General features: G+C 36.3%; 1 protein-coding gene across 14 annotated transcripts in view; it reads right to left on the bottom strand.

Moving 5' to 3' along the window:
- Nucleotides 1-22,186, bottom strand: part of PPP4R1 (protein phosphatase 4 regulatory subunit 1) — a 40,744-nt gene that overhangs the window by 3,771 nt on the left and 14,787 nt on the right. For 8 of the 14 annotated variants that reach the window (XM_087891313.1, XM_087891320.1, XM_087891322.1 and 5 more), the window contains 12 exons: nucleotides 18,482-18,624; nucleotides 15,823-15,969; nucleotides 13,201-13,308; nucleotides 12,080-12,145; nucleotides 11,301-11,459; nucleotides 10,005-10,132; nucleotides 8,729-9,231; nucleotides 5,863-6,038; nucleotides 5,619-5,717; nucleotides 4,021-4,206; nucleotides 2,992-3,153; nucleotides 2,600-2,700 (listed from right to left, as the gene is read on the bottom strand). In XM_087891313.1, the coding sequence (XP_087747439.1) occupies nucleotides 2,600-2,700; nucleotides 2,992-3,153; nucleotides 4,021-4,206; nucleotides 5,619-5,717; nucleotides 5,863-6,038; nucleotides 8,729-9,231; nucleotides 10,005-10,132; nucleotides 11,301-11,459; nucleotides 12,080-12,145; nucleotides 13,201-13,308; nucleotides 15,823-15,969; nucleotides 18,482-18,624 (1,978 nt within the window). The remainder of the gene's footprint in view (nucleotides 1-2,599; nucleotides 2,701-2,991; nucleotides 3,154-4,020; nucleotides 4,207-5,618; nucleotides 5,718-5,862; nucleotides 6,039-8,728; nucleotides 9,232-10,004; nucleotides 10,133-11,300; nucleotides 11,460-12,079; nucleotides 12,146-13,200; nucleotides 13,309-15,822; nucleotides 15,970-18,481; nucleotides 18,625-22,186) is intronic. The other 6 variants (XM_087891314.1, XM_087891324.1, XM_087891318.1 and 3 more) reach the window with 1 other exon arrangement.

Genomic DNA, 22,186 nt, shown 5'->3' with positions numbered 1-22,186 from the left:
ACTTTCAATTACATTTGGAAATTTAGTGGTAGGCAAAGCAGGTTTACCATGAGTGCAAACCGTCACATTCCTACCTGCCCCCCAAGAGCCTTGGTGGTGCAGCGGACTAAGTGCTGTTATGTAGCACTTAGCTGCCAGCTGCCTGCAATTAGTGCGAGTTCAAATCTCACCAGGCTCAAGGTTGACTCAGCCTTCCATCCTTCCGAGGTAGGTAAATTGAGGACCCGGATTGTGGGGGCAATAAACTGACTTTGTAGAAACACAGCTTATGGGGGGCCAAAAGCCCTAATAAGCAGGTATATACAAAAGAATGAAGGCTATTGCTATAAGTGCATTGTAAGCAGCCCTGAGTCTTCGGAGAAGGGCGGCATATAAATTGAACTAATAAATGAATGAATGAATGAATGAATGAATGAATGAATGAATGAATGAATGAATAAACAAACAAACAAATAAATAAAACATCTAGATGGGCACAGAGCCAGTCTATACATGATGGAGAACATGTTCAACAGTATACTGGTCATTTGAACAGAGTCTACAGACCAGACCATTGCAGGATGTTATGCCAGTCATTGCTTCAAGCACCTCCCATAAAGAGTTCAGACTGAGGTTAATCTGAGCAATTCTGTTGACAAAGTTGTGAGCAATAGTGTCAAACTGGCCAGATGGGTGATTTATTTGTGCAGGTTTCCCTAAAAGGGAATTCATTAACTTAAACAAGGCCAATGGCTGGCAGCCTGCCAATGCAATAAGAGACGTTTCAACAAAAATAAAAAAAGCTGGCTTGCTACCAAGCAGGACACTAGCTTTCAGAAAAATTTTCATTTTTCAAGATGCCTTTGGATTCTCCATCAGTCTTACAGGCATGCTGAGAAAATAAAAAATAGTTATAGCCAAATGTTTTGTTTGCAAATGTTCCCTTCTCCACCAAAAGATGAAGTCACAGGAATACATAAAGAAGTATCCTGGGTAGAATAGAAAGTATTGCAACAACCTTGCTTGCTTGGTGGTAAATTGGTGTTTTATGACTAGCCATGGTTGGTTTTATGACCAGTTTTAGAAGCCAGTTTGTGAATGGCATTTCCAGTCATTTTGTTTAGCACTCATGACATGGTCTGAAAATATCAAATGTATTTACTGACTCAACAATTGTTGGATTTATTGCTGATCAACTCACAGAGGACCTATCATTTATAGGACATGTTAACATTAAATGGCTGTTCTTCATATTTTCCATGCTAGCATTTTTTGCCATCATTTCTGGCACTCACTGAAAATGATGATGTATCACAAAGAACTGTGGTCTCTCCCAGCATAGAACTAAGTCCTGATCTAATATAACCTTTCTGAAGGAAACCATAAAATAGCAGGAACCATCTGCTTTGTTGACACTGCTGATTCTGGAGCATTCTTTAACATCTACAGGTCACCCACTAACTTTGTAGCTTCTTCCAGACTTAGCAAGGAATGTTTTTTTTTTGAGACAGCAGAAAGATGTTTCTGCTCTTAGAACTAAAATACTTGTGGACTATAATGCCAAGTATATTAGTTTAGTAATAAACCTCTCTGAATTAAAACTCTATTGAGAATAAATTCTTCTGAACCCATAAGGACCTACTTATGAGTAACCATGGATGGGTCATAGCTATTAATTTATCATCTGGTAAGAGAAAATTTAAGGAGCCGGTTTTCTATTTTCTCAAAATTTTAACTATGTTCATTTTGAAACATTATAGTTATGACTATTTTAATAATCAGTTTAAGAAGCTGAACAATTTTGTTCTTATTGTAAATTTTCTTAAATACTTTGCTTAAAAATACAAAACATAACAGGGTAGGGATAATATAATCATAATCATAAGTTTATTTGTCAAGCATATATAAGATAACAGGTAAAAGTGTAAACATAATTTGAATACATGAAAAGAGTAAATAAAAAGGATTAGGACAGGGACGGTAGGCACGCTGGTGCACTTATGCACGCCCCTTAAGACCTCTTAGGAATGGGGTGAGGTCAACCGTAGACAGTTTAAGATTAAAGTTTTGGGTGTTTGGGGAAGAAACTACAGAGTCAGGTAGTGCATTCCAGGCATTGACCACTCTGTTACTGAAGTCATATTTTCTGCAATCGAGTTTGAAACGGTTTACCTTGAGTTGTATCTATTATTTCCTCAATTTGATATTGATATTGATATTGTTATCAATATCAATATCAATAACTGCAACAAACTAAGATCTATTTCCAAGCAATGGAAATTATGCAGTAAGACTTTTCAATTCATTTCCTTCTTGCCTAGGTCCTTGCAAGGATCTTGATGATGTTTATTGCCAAGATGTTATTGCTAAGAGTACACAAAACCTTCCTGGATGGTCTGCAACGAAAGCAGGAGGGTGTCTAAGCAGCACATTGGATGAGTTAAGAAGAAACATCCAATCAAACACAAGCCATTTCCAACATGAGTTCCTTGGTTTGCATTTTGGCTTAGAATACAGATTATTAAGAGAAAAACAAGACTGATCTTGGTTCACATGTTAAGAGGCCAGCAACATGCCCTTACACATGTTGCTGACATATCTAATTATCACAAAAACTTACTCAGCAAGCTCTGCTCGAAAACGCCAGTTCCTGCTATTGTCTGTAACCAAGAATTCCTGAAGTTGGTAAAGATACTCCCGCCTTTTATCAGGATGAAGAAGCTGGAATAAATAATTATGAAACACTTTAAGAATCACATAGAAAATAATAATTGCTAAGAGAATCAGAGTAAAATCACTGTATAAAAAGTGAAGTTGTCTTAAAAGGCACTTTTGAAATTGTTATAAGACAGCACTATGCAATATAAAATTACATCAGAAATTAAATTACAAATATAATAATTTCATAAATAAAATTTACAAGTTAAAACACAGAACAATATAGGAAAGAAGGAAAAATACTAATTTATTTTTGAATATGTATATATATATATATAAAAAAGAAGAATGTACCTTCAAAAAATCATGTAGATGCTTAAGCACACCAATCCTAACTTCATCGAGATCTTTTAAGAAGCCATTAAAGACTGGAACCAGATCACCTGCAGTGAGCTGATCTCCAAGAATGACTGCAAGTTCATGTATGGAGAAAGCTAACGTTCTTCGAACTTTCCACTGAAAGGACCCAAGCAATTATCAATTATACAAAATGACTCCAGTTTATTTCATTGCAAGTACAATATTAAAGCAAAACAAGGAAAGATATGTTTGAATTTTATCAGAAGAAAGTTAGAAAAAACAACAGTGGCAAATAGGAGAAACATTTTCAGGAGAAAACAAGTTATGCTCATTTGTCTTTCTCCTGATTTGTTTAAAAATTATTTTGCATTCCTGCCAACCCAGGAACATTAAACAAAGCATTTTTATACCAGAAACCTTCTTTTTTACCAGATTAGATGCCTGATATGTATTTTAGCCTCCCTATACTTCAAAGCAAAATATAGGACTGGTTGTAAAATCTCTCTCTCTCTCTCTCTCTCTCTCTCTCTCTCTCTCTCTCTCTCTCTCTCTCTCTCTCTTTTGCCTGCAAATTTGCAGTAAAACAATTCCTCTTTTGCTAATAATGTTACATTATTTATTTAGAAATATTAGAGCAGTTTTGTAACAATTACTGAGCAGGAAGTAAACTATTTTTCTAATTCCTGCTTTCCCCTCTTTATTACATAACCATATTTATTTCTTAAACAACAATTAAGCAGGAAAAATGATATTTTATAGAAGTTACATCTCAACAAGCAAACAAATTGTAATATAAGTATATTGTAGAGTGAAATAAAATTCCATTAGTTATTTGACTATCTAGAGCTATAATCTACAAATTAACTTTCTCACTTTTCCTAAAACACTTTTCTCATGAAAAAATCCAAGAAGCACAATAAATAATGCAACATTTGTTTTTTATTACTTCAATGAGGCAAATTAATCTTAAAATAGCATAATGAATTTCTATACCATCCAAGTACAATGTTGATTTTCCATTACCTGCATATCAGAAGCTAGAGTCTCATAGGTATCTTTCAGGCAGTGCCAGTTCTGTCTACCTAGGGTAAGTGCCACCCCTGGAATGCTATAGGCACAGTGTTTGGCAATCTCGGTATCAACAGTCTGAGCTCGAGAGGGATCAGTCATGGATAAATACTGGTCTAGCAAGGCTTGAGGTACAACGTCCTAAAACAGAAAAACAGAATTTAGAAGTCATCTGAAAGAGGTAAATCCCTCTGCAAAACCGGAAAAGGAGAATGCCTGGCTGTATCTTGAACGGTACAACACATGTCAGACCATTTATGGCTGCATACCCAAATGAAATTATGAGTAAGCAAATCCAACAGGACTAAAGTATCCTGTCCAAGATGATCTGTTTGGATTAAAGAGCTGAGGGAAAATTCTCATACCTTTAATGATTTCTCTCCAACCTTCTATTTGAAGTTGCACAGTCAATTTTAAACACTTGATTTCTGATTTTATGCTAAAACTGTGAATATTTAGGATTATATTCAATGAGAATGCCATATGTCTAATTATACAAAATACAGATTAAAAAATATGTATAAATTGAAACTCTTATCCAAATTTATTAATGTCTACTTCATACTGTTGTCCCAAGATTAAAAAGCAGCATCTTAGAAATGAACAAAAATACGGGATTTGAGGCAAAAAGATGAAAAAAAGGCTATATGCATGCTGCTCCCATTCTGTTTAAATATATTTAAAGAAAAACAGATTCATGGAAGTGTTATACTACAGCTGCCAAAATTAAGAGTATGTAACTTCCTTCTAAATCATGAGGTTGTCAAAAAGCCAAGAGGGAAACCAGTCTATCTCAGTTTGAGTTAGGAGGGAACAGTAAAGATTAAAATTGGAAAATAAAAACTGATGATTGTAAGAACAGGATTAGAGCAATCATACCTTTGTTTTCTCCAAGTGTAAATAAAACAAGGAGGAGAAAAAGAAAACAGCTTGACCTTGCATATTCATTTTTTTGTTCTCTAAGGGCTCACACAGAGCTGGAACATTCAAATTCCAATACTGTGTTAAGGCTCACTAACAGGAGAATAAAAATTAGAGCTGATAAATACCTATAAATATCTATATACCACTAAAACTCTTCTGTATGTAATCTTTAATAAGCCAAAATAGTATCATAGAGCAACAGTTTTTGATTCAAGAGTCCTCCAATGGTTAATTTACAGAATGCATCCATAACCCAGGACTCCCATGGGATTGAAATTTGGTGAATTTATGATTGCTTCAATATTGCCGCACTGCTACGCCACCGCCTGGAGGTTCAGTAGATCGGTTGTACCCTACCCCTCTGGAGGCTACGTTGACTGATTCCACCACTGGCTGCTGGAGGGTGGTCAGCTGCAGTTAAGTCACTAGAGAATCAGAAGTTGTTCCTATTCCTAGTACTTTTTTGCCCTTAGACATTCATTTTTCTCTTTAGATAAGAAAATATCTCTAAAATAATGACCCAACAGGTTAAGGGTTATCTAGTTATAGACTAGAGATGAATGATATGTATTTAGTTTTTATGAAGGTATAGCTTCTCTATTAACCTGAGAGAAACATTTAAAATATACCTGAATTTTAGATTTTTTTTCTTCTTCAGGGCTGAAACAACTATTAGTGTTCATGTCTGAGTCACTGTGAATATAACGAAGAGTGGATTCTACAATGTCCTGAAAGTGTGGGGGAAAAAAGAACATTTTTTTTAGAAAGACTGTGTACAGCAACATCCTAGGCATATTTACACAGCACAGGATCACTATATAGAATGTGCTATACTGATTTAGAAATTCATCCATTATGTTTTCTTTTCTTTACCTCAACAGCATCATTGATTAAAGGCACTGTGCCGGCCTGGATGAATGAACAGTTTAGTTGGTCTTTGATGCACGCTTCGTTTTGACAGTTTGAGAACTTGCCCATGCTTGCTGCAGGCTCCTCTTGAGGATCTAGACTGGAAGCTCGGAGAGCAGCAGAGAGTACTTCCACTTGGGCTGTGCAGAAAGGAGAAATACTGTGATATATCAAGAAAGGTTCTCTACACAGCAATAATACACACAGATTAGTAATTCAGCATCACTTCCCACATACATTCTGAAGATACAGGGGCAAGGGCAAATAGAGATCTCCATTGGTAACTTTGGGCAGATTCATTCATATCTTTGTAGCTAAATTAGGCATTCTTTCCAGTTTTCTCTGACCTCTGTGAAACCAAGTTAATCCATACACCAAAAAATTCATAAATGCAACCTAAGTTCCAATCAGTGTATTTAGTCAAGAACCAAGTTTGAAAATTGTTAAGAACCAATGAGTAGGATCCTCACCTTTTTTTGAAAATACAAAACAAAGAAAAAGACTGAAAGGGAGTCCAGTATTATTTTTAAAATTTTATAAAGCCTTTTTTTCTGGCTTTCTAAAGTTTTTTATGGTTAAAAGTCTAACTTCAAAATTATTATACAGCAATCGTCTTACCACATATCTGACTCAAAGATAAAGCATGTTATTATATATATGTGTGTAAATTCTACTTCAAGAATATGAAAATTATTGGAGAGCCTTCTTAATATAGTAGCTGTTTAATGGTGCAAACCAAAAGATCAAACTACAGGCACTAGAGGTTCTCAGAGCCTAATTTAATTGTACTAGTAGTTGTTATTTTCACTCCAGATGAAAGCAGCACAGGGAAAGCAGCACAGCCGCCCTGAATCTCCGGAAAGGGGCGGCATATAAATTTAATAAATAAATAAATAAATGGTTAATTCTGGCTATTTACGCACTGAGAAAAAGGTCAGCTAACTGATGATCTCAGGCTAGCTTCTGATTTCTTTTGAAAAGAAAAAATTCTAGCTGTTCAATATACAGCTAGAATTTCTCAGGTATTAGGAATTAATTGCTGTTTAAAGGCTAGACTAAGGAAAGAAGGAAACCTTAGACAGACGTGGTAAAATATAAATGTAGCTGTAACCATTATCAAAAAGACCAGAAGCTGATTTTTATAACTATGCTTTTTCCTTTTCCTTCATTCCTTCTTTCCTTCCCTCCCCTATTTTTCTTTGTATTTTTTTCTCTTATTACTTTCCTTTCTTTTTCTTTCAAAATTTTTATACTTTTTATTCTTTTAAACATTTCTTTAATAAAAATTATATGAACAAAAAATTAAATTAATTTTTAATTGTTGGACTTTGTTCAGCAATGGAATAAGTTATGCAGTCTGAACAGATAAATATATATTATTTCCCACAAATAAACAATACGAACAGTTAAAGAGAACATTGAATGTTTAATGATTTTTCCAAATATTACTTTATCAATTTTATAAAAGGAACCTTCAGGTAGTCAGAAGTATTATACTCCGCAGAATAAGAGAAATAGAAAGCAGAGAATGTTTGCTAAAAGTTGCCTTTTTGTGAGAGAAAATATAAGTATTACTTCCACTTTGCTGATGTCTCAGTCATTGCACATTATAACGGTTATTTGCTCAATAGTCTGGAAAAAACTAGCTTTTTAATATAAACTACACTGAAGGAACAATTTCCATGCTACCTTAAAAATAAAAGGATTCTACTATTCTAGCACCATACTTTAAAGGCATATTCATATCAAATGGGAGAATTTGTTTTTATTATTTCTAGATTTGTAACTTTATTCTCATGTTTGACGTCTGGACTAACTTTGTAACTCTTAACTTTATTAGTGTCGAGTCCTACCGGAGCTCGCCATCAATGGAGGGTGTGGGAGGAAAATTAGACTGATTTCTGCTTCTGATCAGCATTATCAAGTTTTTCTCCAGTTCATCTTGCACTAATCCCATCTTCAGTTTTCAGGTGTGACTAAACCGTTGCTTCCTGAATGACAGTATTTATCTAACAATTGCCTTTGGATGGGTCTCAGTTGTACCCTTATGTGACCTATTTTGTGCTGACATCTTCTGTAGCTACCCTTTCTTTGTATTCCTGCCATATAAAATGTGGGTGATATTGGCAAAATCATGCTAGCTTCAGCATAAGCAATTTAAGTATTGGACCAAGGTAAAAGAAAAGCAATTTGGACAATAATTAGTAAAACTAATTAATAATGGAAACTTTTGGACCCTTATTGAATCTATTTTTCCTATTGCACTAAGTCTTTCTAACCAGCTCTTTTATTACTTCATTTCATTAATTTTATTACTATTTAGAGTTTTGTCTTTTTTTTCTCATATTACTAAAATATTGCAATTCAACATCCTTCCTGGGCTTTTCTCAAATTAGCAATTTCCTGCTTTCCCAAACTGTTTATTTCCTTTTTCTCTGCTTCCTTGGTACTGCTCCACAGAGAAAGTTGGTAGATCTTGACACAACTAAAGCATTATTTTAAACTTTTATGAAATAGTTACCAAAGGTAAAATTTATGCATTAAATAATATATTTCAAATGTTTCCTATTATAATCCTAATATTAATCATTTAAATATTTTTATTTATGAGTTTTTTTTAAAAAGTAACAGGAGCAGGAAAATCAGTTATTTCTTGTATATCTATTTTCCTTTATTTCCTTTATTTTTTCCTTTATTACTTTTTCTTTGCATTTATATTTTATTGTTATATTCTTAGTTTTAGTTTTTTATCTTTCTATTTGTAAACTTTAATAAACATTATAAAAAATCTAATTCAAAGCTCAGTGTATACAATACAAGATATAACTACCTTTAACATCTGGATCATCCATATGAGGCTCCAAATTTTCTATCATTTCCTCCAGCTCCTTTCTTGTAGCCATGATGTTTGAAGATGCACATGCCATAACCTCCTGTTGTCCTTTTTGATTTGCTAAATCATCCTTTTCTGCATTTTCCTGAAGCTCTAAATCAATATCTATTTTAGGAAGTGGAGTCCTCCAGAAATGGAATGAGTTATACAGTTCTTGCTCAACAAGTGAGTTTTCCTGTGAATGCAATGTAGGCTCTGGTAGCACTGCTAACGTACAATGATCAAAACTGGGTTCATTCTCATCTGAAGGTTCTTTGCATGGTTCTAAAGACAAAGTACTATGTAGCAATGCCTCATCCTGGAAATGAACCAAGTTACTTTCTGCTTTGTCATTTTCAGGGGTGGCTTCAAAATCGCATTCCTCAGTGTCTAAAGACAACTCTGTCTGGCTTTGTACATCATGTGTGGATACATCTTCTGAATCCTTATTGTTTTCACTGCTGGATGAAAATAGATGTTAATATTAGCTCATCTAGTATAAGAGCCACGGTGGCGCAGTGGTTAGAGTGCAGTACTTCAGGCTACTTCTGCTGACTGCTGGCTGCCTGCAATTTGGCAATTCAAATCTCACCAGGCTCGAGGTTGATTCAGCCATCCATCCTTCCGAGATGGGTAAAATGAGGACCCGAATTGTTGGGGGCAATATGCTGACTCTAAACCACTTAGAGAGGGCTGTTAAGCACTGTTAATCAGTATAAAAGTCTAAGTGCTATTGCTAATACACACACACACACACACACAAATTTAGCTAGAATAGAGTTGGTCGAACAGCAACTTGTGATAAGAAAGGGGGAAAGGAAATGAGGATTGGTAGGATGCCTGAACAGGAATAATAAAAACAAACAAACAAAAAGGGGTAAAAACCAGACCAAAGTACAAAGAACAGCAGACAAACTGTAGTACACAGGAAACTGATCTCAACTTCTGGCATATTTCCTTCAAAAATTACTCACTCTGATCTGTATAACAACACATAAGCTCACTGACTCATTCACAGATGGAAGCCTCAAAAACCATTAAAGATTTTCTACAATAAACAGAAATTTGGCACAAAGAAAGAATCATCTTTCAAAATATTAGGAAAAAAATGGAACATGTGTTGTCATCATCTCTCAGAATGTGAGAGATTCACTTCTAAAGAAAGATAAGCAAATATGAAAATGTGTGAACATTTTATTTCAACATTATTTTCATTGAATTTTATTATCCATACCTGTGTTCTATAAAATTCTGACTTTCAGTCTTCTTACATTCTTCTTCTCTAAAAAATTGACCACTGCTGGATGGATTTGCAAATGTTGATATAAAAGGCCCCAGGGATTGAAAGGCAGCTTGGCGAACCTGGAAGAACGTATTCCAGAGAAAACTATAGCTATTTTATTGGGCATGATTAGGAAGGTGATACGGTCGCAAAATTATGTAGCAGGGAATTTTTGCATCTGGGAATGTTCAGAAATCAGATATGGCAATGTGCTACTTGAACTATCTGAAAAAGTCTTTATTACATTTATTTTGATAAGGTTACTTATGGAACAAATTTTATTTCATGAAGGATAAAAACAGTTTTTAATCTCTATGGTGATTAGTACTAAAAAGCAGTAAAAGTAAACTATCTAGAAATCCAGTTATTTTAGAGTTTAAAGGTTTTTACTGTAAAATGAAAGCATGGATAGTATCAGTAGTAATCTCAGATATCATATATACAGAATTAAGCAGAGATGTTGTGGGCGGGAGAAAAACCAACAGAAGCAATTTACTGAAATGATTTGCAACTTTCCCTGCCAGCTTCTCCATTGACTCTGCTTGTGGGAAGCTGGGAGGAAAACTTGCAAAAGATTGCCAATGGCAATCATGTGATCATGGTGATATTACATGGTGGTAGTGCAGTTCCAATGGTGGAATTTCAATGACTAGTCATGCATCCCATTTTTTCAGTACTGCCATAAATATGAACGGTCACTGAACAAATGGACATAAACTGAGGACTATCTGTAGTAGCGACAGAATTGAAAAATCTCACCCCGTATTAAATATATTCCCAGCCTTCACAATCATAATGATCTACTGAACAGATATAATCAATGGGTTGCATTCAGATGGGAGATCTGAGGATAGATGTTTCTTTGAATTTGCACCAGGATTCAGTGAAGTTTCCAGCAGGAAAACATTGTGATTTTTTTTTTCATTTTTTTTACAAAACTCCAACATTTTTTTCATACTATTCCAAAGGCCTTTAATTCTGAGAACACTTCTCAAATAGCACAGTGGAAATAAACAATGAGATATTCTCCAAACCCTCCTCCTAATCTACATTTTAAACATATCCACTGTCTACAGTGCAAACCATTGGTTCCAAAGAGTAGAGGATAGAGGATTGAACACTTTTCTTTATACATGGCCCACCCTCATGTTAACTGTACTTTCAATCATATGATTTGTTCTCAGAATAAGTGAACAAAGAAATTGAGAATTTAAAGAGATAGAAGGTAAATTTAATAATTGAACTTGCCCATCGTGAAGGGTCACTGATAAGATTAATAAAAAGTGTTGACAATTTTGTTCGACGGACTTCCTGTGATGTGGCACATGAAACAGCCATAAAGCATTCAGCACAAGCCTTCCGCACACCCCACACATTATCTGAACAAAGCTGGAAAAATCTGGGTAACTGGAAAATATAAAATATGATTATCAATACAAATGATTTAATTTGGATCTTCTTCCACTCCTTATGGACTTCAAAACATTTAAGAGAAACTTTCTAATGTAGGATCTGGGTAAGATTATAAAAGTATGGAATGAGGCTTTATTTACTATTTCTGGAACTATTTTACTTTACATTCTTTAACAATGGCCAATATTAGCTTTGGAAACATAAAATAGAATAATTCCACCTTTTCACAAGTAGAATAATTTCAGAAGGAAATATTTTTTTACAGTAGCAAATCAGTGAAACCAAGGATTATAGGAATGCATTCAAAGACAAAAGTAATCAAATAATTCAATAAAATCACATTTAGTGCTATTTGAAATATGCAAAAAATGTGCTTGAACCTTATAGAAATGAAAAAAAAACCATAACAGTCTTTTTCCAAGTATGAAATGCAATAACGCAGTATCTATTGACAACAAACTGTACTCCTGAAGAAATGATTATCAAAAATTAACTCTATCCTATCCATTTTTATTCAAGCTCCAATAAAATTACTTAAATGCCTATGTTGAAATTCAGCACAATTTTGCAATTAAAAATTAAATAAAGATAGAACATTGATGTATGAAACTCACCAGCATTTCTTCAGTGGCTTGCTGTCCAACTACACTACAAATATCTCCGAAATTGGCTGCACACACCTGGACAAAAATAAGTATTTTAATTAGAATTGGCGATGAATGAACCAAATAAAGTAATCGTTTAGGGATTCGAAGATAATTCACAAAAGCAGGACGATAGTTCAATTGTTTTTGAAGTCATACTTAGTACTTTTACCACTTTTACTACTTAGTACTTTTTAATTAACAGCAAGTATTTTATTTGATGAAAAATTATTCACTGCAGTTCTCATCTCTCTCTCTCTGGTGCTTCAGGAACTCCAATTTACCATTCATAGGTGCTCAATGGGATGATCTAAAAGTAAATCTTCTTCCACGTTCTGCTAACTACCATATTCGGGCTAATATTCCTCACAGTTTAATCTGAATAATAGATATTTTGCCTTCAAGTACCATCAAGCATACCATCAAGTAAATCAAGCATTTATGCATAAGAAATTTATCTAAATTAGGCTATTTTTATGACCTTTCTAATTTTTCTCAGCTCTCTGAAACCAAAATTCTGGAAATAAATATCCACAGAATACTATTCTCTATGGCAGAGGTGTCAAACTGGCGGCCTGTGGGCTGGATGTGTTACGTGCAGGCCACACCCACCCCAGCTCTGCGACGGGGAAAAATGTCACGATTTGTCACATGATAGCATCATGATGCCACAAGTTTGACATCCATGCTCTATGATGATCTTTCCTAGCTTGCTCTTTTTATATGTAGACCAACTCCTCAAATTCTCAATATTCTTTTTGCTATTATCTGGGTGAAAATCTTGTAGATGACTGAAAGAAAGCTTTTTGGGTGATAGTTCTTTAAATCATGTTGGGCCCCTAAAATGTATAAGAATCATTTTAGCATTTTTTCCATGCAGGTAGTTTTTCTTCTCTGAGGAATCTTGAGTCTAGTTTTGCTAGTATCTTGTATAAACTGTGACCACCAGCTTTCAGAATTTCAACTGTAACATTTTATCTTATAGCAGACTACAAATAGAGAGCCATAATGTCTAGCTCTTAGACATTAGTTAATACTGAAGTGCTTTTTTAATAAAAAGCAGCATAGATTTATAAAGGAAGAAAGCATACCTTCCGTACATGAAACATTCTACAATCACAGCACATTTCACAAAATCTAGGAAGAATGAGTCTCTCTGTGATGTCCTTTCCAACCATGGAGGCCATTTTGCACATTATCTAAACATAAAGAAAATTTTAGTTATGCATCTATTTAACTTCTTTAAATTTATAAACCTATGCCTCTGCATCCTATACATATACATGTGTATATGTGTATTTGTCTGCATTCATAGACATTGAATTATTAGCAACAAAAATTGAAATAAAATTATTTTTCAATATAAAGTTAATAGAAGACACATACGAATGAACTGTGACATTGACTAAATGAAGAACTTTTGGTCAGTTTAATACAGCCCTTTACTGCATGTCCACAAGCAGCAGTACATATAAACAGTTCAGAGAAATATAGATTTGATACTAGATGTCTGATTTTTGGTTCAAGGATGTGTGAGCAATGTGTCATAATAAATTCCAATCTCCTCATCCGATGTCATCAGAGCCAATAATGGGTATGATGGGAACTGCCCAGCACTATTATAAATACACAAATCACATGGCTTGGGAAAACACACAGGAAGTTATACCCATGTAAACAAAGTCCCCTCAATTAAAAATTACACTATGCTGGGTTTTTTTTTTTAATCCAAATAAAGGTCAGTTAAAATATAAAGGCTGTGTGGCTAGAAACATCAAGAAAGAAAAATGAGAAAAATGAAAAGTGAATTTGACTGAATATGGGTATGATCTAAGAGCTGAGCTTATAAAATAGGGATGACGGAAATAATGTTATGATTATAATATTATGATTTTTCCTCTCATGTTATCCTGTTTAAAGTGGCAAGTTACCGTATCGGGACAAATTTTATGTCAGGCTGCTATGACAAATTGGTACAGAACCTTGTTGGTAAATCATCCAGATTCACCAAAATCTGGACACTTTATGGGTAGTTTGTTATGGTGACTGGGGCAATATTTTGACATGTTATCTGGAACTCTTTCTGGTCTGTGAAACCTGACGAAATGGACAAGTCCTCCTCAGCCAACTGTGTGTGTGTTCCTTGTCCCTCCTGACTCCTTTGGAAGCTTGGAGGGAGCATGACATCTGGGAGAAGGTCAATGCCTTGCTTCAAGTGGACTATAATCAGCAATCTTGAAAAAGGCTTGAAAGAATTTGCCCATTTCTTAAGAGACCTCCATGAATTTGTAAGTATTTGATAACTATCGTTTTAACTCTAGCATCCCCTCTCTTTCTAGAGGAGATTATTGATTACAGATGACTGAGATTTTGGTTGGTGTACAAATATAGAGGAATGCATTATCCCAACTCTTTTCTGGCACAATTCAGATCTGGGCATGGGATGCTTTTTTTTAACATTTACATGAAACTGCTAGGGAAGATCGCCTGGAAGCAATCTGCTTTATACTGGGCTGCCTTTGAAAACTACTTGGAAGCTTTTACTTGTCCAGAATGCAGTGTCCCAATTACTAGATAATACCTGCAACATAAACATATTAAACCTGTGGCTTTAGGTTTTGCATTGGGTTCCTATTTATTTCTGAGTGCAATACAAAGAACTGTTTTTCATCTTTAAGATCTACATGGCTTGACATGGTGTACTTGCATGAACATTTTCCCTCCTAATTTCAACATACCCAATTTAGATATCCCAGGAAAAATACTTCTGACCTCCTTACTTTTGTGAAGGAGAGGAGAGGCTCAGAGATGTGCTTTTCCTATGGAAGTGTTTCTCTCAACATTTGATCTGCCCCTACTTCTCCACTGTCTTTGGGAAAATGAGCTGACACCATGAGACCAGGGGTAGGCTGCTGGGGGTTCACAGTGGTTTGGGAGAACCTCTAGCTAAGATTCTGTGCAGTTTGGAGAACCCCCAAATTCCATTCCTGGCTGGCCCTGCCCGTCCCGCCCCGCCCACCCCAGGAGTCCCCATGCGGCCCATTTTGGATGCAGGTTAAGTGCAGGGTGCGCGTGGAGGCTCGGTGAGGGTGAAAAACGGGCCTACCGGAAGTTCAGGAAGGCCAAAAATGGGCCTGTTTCTGGCCTCCAGAGGCCTCCGGAGCCTGGGGAAGCCATTTTTGCCCTCCCGGAGGCTCAACAAAAGCCTCCGGAGCCCAGGGAGGGCAAAAATGACCCCCCACGCCATGGTGCAGGAGGCTGACTACATGCACCATGGCCATTTCCATCCAGCAATCAGGCAGAGAACCCCTTGCTAAAATTTTTAAAGCCCACCCCAGGATGAGGCTGACTGATCCCTATATGATAATCTAAATTGGATTGCTTTTCTATTTTTTTTTACCATAGATATTTAACTGTATTATTGAAATACTAGATCAACTGATAGTCTTTTAAATTTTGATAAAGTACTGTATAAATCTAAATAACAAATATTGAAAGCCTGTGTCTTTTTCTGAGACTATAGAGCAGTTTTGGTCCAAGCCAGCTTTTTGTCCCTGAATCAAAAGTGATGTATGGCTGTATTGTGTAAAAGGGTTAAAAAGCTGTCACATAATATTTATTCTATCAATGAAAACACCTCTGTTGCTGTGATATACTGTATATTCAGATAATCAGTCAAACACCAATTCCTGGAACATCATTTTCTTACTTACTGCCACTGCCTCTGTCTTCACATCATCATTGCTATCTGGAGCAGTCAGTTCTACTAAAACGGGACATACTTTGGTCTCCACATCATATCGTTCAATAAGTTCTTGTTCCAACAGAACAAGTAATGCTGCTTGACTTGTTTTTCTCACCTATGTAAAAACATAAAAAGCAGGAAAAGGACAATTCAATTTGTCTCAATCTCTGCAAAATTTACATTGCTAAGCAAGACAGATAAGTGAGTTTTGTCCCATTTTACGACCTTTCTTGCCATAATTGTTGAGTGAATCTGGCTTCCCCACTCACTTTGCTTATCAAAAGTTTGCAAAAGCTGATCACATGATGCTGGGACACTGCAACTGTCATACATACATGCCAGTTTACAAGTGTCTGAATTATTTTCATATGACCATGTGGATGCTGCAATGGTTGTTAAGTGTGAAAGATGGTCATCAGTCTTTTTTTTTTTTTTTTGGTGTCGTCATAACTTCAGTCACTAAACAAATGGCTGTAAGTCAAAGACTATCTGTATTATATTTATGGATTCTGCAATATATTTCTGAGCAATGAATCATCTGTGTGATAAAGATTCTAATAATTGGCCTTAATTGTATTACTGCAATGATGAAATATTTGTTATGCACTACAAAGCATTAAAGGAAATGAATAGTCAAATAACCTTTTCACACAGTTTTTTAGCAGTTTCACTCTGCTATGGAATCCAAATGGTTCTGAATTCTTATCTGGAAATATTAATTTCCATTCTTCAAATATGTAGATTTATTCACAAACTTTCGATTGGCCAAACTGCACAATAACTGGACACAACTCTGGATTCAAAACTCAGCACAGTAACATCAGAGCATTTTAATCTCCCAGAACATTGCACTACAATGTTTCAAAGTTGTTGTTTTGGAACAAAATATTTTACCAATGCAGAAAGGGGAGAAATTGCTGAACTCTACTCTGTACATCAAACATTTTCAGGCCATTCCAGAAGATCTCAACAAAGGCAAGGGGTTTTTCACACCTCAAACATATAATTGATAAAATACGTGTAATCTCTCACATATAACTTGCACTGCATAACCACCCTTAATTTCTCCTCTTTCCCCTTTCCCTATTCTTCTAAATACTACATTTGTTAGACATTTCATTCACCTGATGAAATGAGTCGTAGTTCATGAAATGTTGCTTTTTAGCAACATTTGCTAGTCTGAAAAACTGCTACCAGAATCCTTCTGATCTTCAGAACAGAAAAAAAGGAAAACTACAAAAGCACTCAAAATAACAAGATAAAACACTGGCTCACAAATAACGAAATCTTTCTTAATTAGAAATTAATTTTATAAAGCTGTGTTAGCTCCTATGTAAAGATAAAGCCAACATTAATCTTCCAGAACAGGCTACAGAAATTATTAAGGGTTGCATGGAACAGCAGAGTTGCTATGCCAGCAATGTGTAGGTTATGAGTTTTTGTCTCCTTATTTTCTCCTACACAAAAACATTTTGAATAAAAAATCATATTTCCTCTATGCTACTCACATAAATATATTCCCCTGTGCTCCCCAGTCTTTCACCTCTCAGATTTCCTATTCTTTTAGAAGAAAAACTTTGCTCTTTTCCTGTGTTACTCATGTTTTTCTCTTTCTTTCTAAAATAAAATTCTGGACCATATTCCTTCATTCTCTGAATAATTTAGGGGCAGGTTCAGCATCCCAATTTTTTTTTAAAGATCTGGTGGCAGAAATTCAGTAGCATGTACATATTCTACACAAACCTTACATTGTCCACATACGCCCAAATATAAAATGTAAATATAAACATATTTTATAATGTGTAATGTCCAAGGTAGTAGCCAAAAGTTTTCTTTGCCCGAGTCCTCACTTTCTTTCTGCAGCCTCAGATACAGAAAGGATCATGTGATATCATCAGAAGGGCACAGCTGCAAAATTTAACACTTTGGGAAGAACTGCTTCCCAAATTGTTATGACATATAACAATTGATTAATACACTTATTTTGCTTTTAAATACCCTGGCAATACTGGTACTTTGTCACTGAGTTTTGAAAATTCATCCTTAATAAAAGTAGCTTGGGTAGTACCGTGTTTCCCCGAAAATAAGACCCTGTCTTATATTTTTTTGAACCCTGAAATAAGCGCTTGGCCTTATTGCCATATGCTCAAAAGCCCAATTGTCCTTATTATCAGGGGATGTCGTATTCATCCCGATAATAAAAACAGGGTAGGAATTGTAATTCTAAAACTCCTAGGTCTTACTTTTTTGAAAGAAAAAAGGTATCTGTAAAAATGTATACAGCATACAAAGATCTGCAAATTCTGGTTGAAACAATGAAATAGCGGTGGAAAATAATGGACTGTTGAGTTGTAGATAATACATCAATGAGAAATTTAATTAACTCAGTAGCTAAGTCATTTTTCACCTGATTTGTCTTTAAGCAATCCCTTACCTAGATTTCAAAGTATAAGCTTTTCAGATAAGGTAAGACAAGATAAGGTAGGGTAAGGACGTACCATGTTTACACTTTAAAAAACTACAAAAAAATATGAAACTAGGGATGATGCAAAAGACATCATACAAATTATTTAATTCCAAACGGGTAAAGTATTTACATGAGTTCAACAAGTTTAAAGAAATGTTACCTGATTATTCTGGTCTGCTAGATACCTCACCACAATGGGCAATAAATATTTTGAAAAGGCATAAGGGATTGACGGCCTGTTTTCTTGACAAAACATAGCAATATGAGGCACCTGTTCCATTAACTCAGCTCTTACTGTTGGCTCTATCGATAAAAGCACAAAGAAGGAAATAATCATTTGTAAGTTCCATGTTTATGTTCATTTGAATGTGAATTACTATTACTTACAGTACATTGCTAGTAAAGGGGTTATATTTTGATTTATACTTGACAATTAATGAATGTCCTAAAAAAGTATTATTGCCTTATTTTAAAAATAACATATTTTTCCTTCTTTAAAACTCAAGCCACTGATAAAGGGTTTTGATAAACCAAATATAGCCAATTATTCCCATATCTACAAGCTACACAAGATCTCTACTGATCCTTTGGTAGACCTAAATTAAAAGATAGGAAGCCTGGGGCAGAAAGCTCTCTATATAGAGGAGGCAGTTTTGAAGTATTCGGGATGAAACTAAGATTATTATTCAAACCTTTATAAGGAAAATATTCAGAAATATTTCATAAGTCTAGTAATATTCCAAAATATATTGAAATTAAACAAACACTAAATATCATGTCAAAAAAAAGTATTGAATATACAATGCTCAAAAAAATAAAGGGAACACTTAAACAACACAATGTAACTCCAAGTCAATCACACTTCTGTGAAATCAAACTGTCCACTTAGGTAGCAACACTGATTGACAATCAATTTCACATGCTGTTGTGCAAATGGAATAGACAACAGGTGGAAAGCATAGGCAGTTAGCAAGACATCCCCAATAAAGGGGTGGTTCTGCAGGTGGTGACCACAGACCATTTCTCAGTTCCTATGCTTTCTGGCTGATGGTTTGGTCACTTTTGAATGCTGATGGTGCTGTCACTATAGTGGTAGCATGAAACGGAGTCTACAACCCACACAAGTGGCTCAGATAGTGCAGCTCATCCAGGATGGCACATCAATGCGAGCTGTGGCAAGAAGGGTTGCTGTGTCTGTCAGCGTAGTGTCCAGAGCATGGAGGCGCTACCAGGAGACAGGCCAGTACATCAGGAGACATGGAGGAGGCCATAGGAGGGCAACAACCCAGCATCAGGACCGCTACCTCCGCCTTTGTGCAAGGAGGGACAGGAGGAGCACTGCCAAAGCCCTGCAAAATGACCTCCAGCGGGCCACAAATGTGCATGTGGCTGCTCAAACAGTCAGAAACAGACTCCATGAGGGTGGTATGAGGGCCCGACGTCCACAGGTGGGGGTTGTGCTTACAGCCCAACACTGTGCAGGACGTTTGGCATTTGCCAGAGAACACCAAGATTGGCAACTTTGCCACTGGCACCCTGTGCTCTTCACAGATGAAAGCAGGTTCACACTGAGCACATGTGACAGACGTGACAGGGTCTGGAGACGCCGTGGAGAACGTTCTGCTGCCTGCAACATCCTCCAGCATGACCGTTTTGGCAGTGGGTCAGTAATGGGGTGGGGTGGCATTTCTTTGGGGGCTGCACAGCCCTCCATGTGCTCACCAGAGGTAGCCTGACTGCCATTAGGTACTGAGATGAGATCCTCAGACCCCTTGTGAAACCATATGCTGGTGCAGTTGGCCCTGGGTTCCTCCTAATGCACAACACTGCTAGACCTCATTATGGCTGGAGTGTGTCAGCAGTTCCTGCAAGACGAAGGCATTGATGCTATGGACTGGCCCGCCCGTTCCCCAGACTTGAATCCAATTGAGCACATCTGGGACATCATGTCTAGCTCCATCCACCAACGCCACTTTGCACCACAGACTGTCCAGGAGTTGGGGGATGCTTTAGTCCAGGTGTGGGAGGAGATCCCTCAGGAGACCATCCGCCACCTCATCAGGAGCATGCCCAGGCGTTGTAGGGAGGTCATACAGGCACGTGGAGGCCACACACACTACTATGCCTCATTTTGACTTGTTTTAAGGACACTACATCAAAGGTGGATCGGCCTGTAGTGTTTTTTTCCACTTTGAGTGTAACTTCACATCCAGACCTCCATGGGTTGATAAATTAGATTTCCATTGATAATTTTTGTGTGATTTTGTTGTCAGCACATTCAACTATGTAATGAACAAAGTATTTACTACGAATATTTCATTCATTCAGATCTAGGATGTCTTATTTTTGTGTTCTCTTTATTTTTTTGAGCAGTGTATATCCATCAAGAGTAAACATTTTTAATACAGCCTTCAACACCAACATTTTCAGGCATTTCCAGGCAGCGATGGGCGGCGGCAATCCCCATAGCCTGATAAGTGGTATTCCGGGAGGCCGATCCAACCACCAATCAGCTTATGCCAAATCAGGCTGTGCTGAAGCTGACCAGGCTGTTTGCTGCAAGAAGGTAAATTACTGGGAGGCAGAGGCCGAAGGGTGGGGGGCAGCAGATGGGCAGGGTTTAATTAATTTAATTTAATTAATTCAATTATATGCCGCCCCTCTCTGAAGACTCAGGGCGGTAACATTTCGGCAACATTTGCTGTATAAGACGCACAGACATTTCCACCCACCTTTCTTGGGGGGGAAAGTGTGTCTTATACACCAAAAAATTCTGTATTTAAAGCTAGCTACACTCAATGCACCACAATTAATCCAACCTGGAAAACAATGCACAGGCTATCTCTGTTCAGCAAAGTTGAAATTAATGCATCTGGGGGAAAGAATTCCATGGCATAGAGACTTCTTTATCATCCACAACAAACCACCCCAAACTGCAAAATCTGCAAAGTACAGTGAGGACAAGTTGAATCTTACCGCCAAAACAACCTCCAACAAAAGCATATTTGACTTATCTAGATTTAATTTTAATTTATTAACCTTCATCTAATTCTTTACAAATTTCCAACATTAATTCAGCATGTCCACTGCCTCATTCCACTCATAAAAAAAAGAAATAGATCTGTATCATAACAGTAAACTCACTCTGAATAAAAATATTAAGTTACTCAACTTAATATCAATGCCCATTCCACAAAAAATCTTACTGGTTGCTAAAGTACAAGTGCCTCAGTGTCAAGTATAACTTTCCTATCATGATTCCTATCATATTTCTTCTGGAATCACCCTTCCATTGTTATACATGGTGACCTACCTTAATATAGGATACACACTTGATACTACATCAAACACTGCCAAAAGGCCTAGGAAAATTACCGTATTTTTCGGAGTATAAGATGCACCGGAGTATAAGACGCATCTTAGTTTTGGCGGAGGAAAATAAGAAAAAGCTGATTGGCGGATGGATGGCCTCCCGGAATACCCCCAATCAGCTGTTCTCAGAGGTGAACTTTAGCAACAGGTTTATTGGTTGTGAGCTCTGCGCCTTGTTTTTTTCAGCCTCTGAAACCTCCCTTTAAGTGGCTTTTTTAAGCTTCGGAAACCTCTGTTTCAGAGGCTGGGCGGGGCTACATTCAGTGTATAAAATGCACCCAATTTTCACCCTCTTTTAGGGGGGAAAAAGGTGTGCCTTATACTCCAAAAATATGGTAATAAAGTTATCTTTGCTCCTTACACATCCCCAAAATGCCCAGTTAAGTTCTGCATTAGAATTAATCTTGAAATCCATATTGTAATTGATAAAGGCAATCAAATACTGTAAAATGTTTTACAGGAAGAGGATACAATGGACTTGATATTCGTTATA

The sequence above is a fragment of the Pantherophis guttatus genome, chromosome 3, assembly GCF_059756535.1.
Source record: "Pantherophis guttatus breed Tessera chromosome 3, ASM5975653v1, whole genome shotgun sequence".
In the NCBI taxonomy this organism is placed as follows: domain Eukaryota; kingdom Metazoa; phylum Chordata; class Lepidosauria; order Squamata; family Colubridae; genus Pantherophis; species Pantherophis guttatus.
The sequence above is the reverse complement of the archived record's forward strand: the minus strand, read 5'-3'. Positions and strand labels throughout refer to the sequence as shown.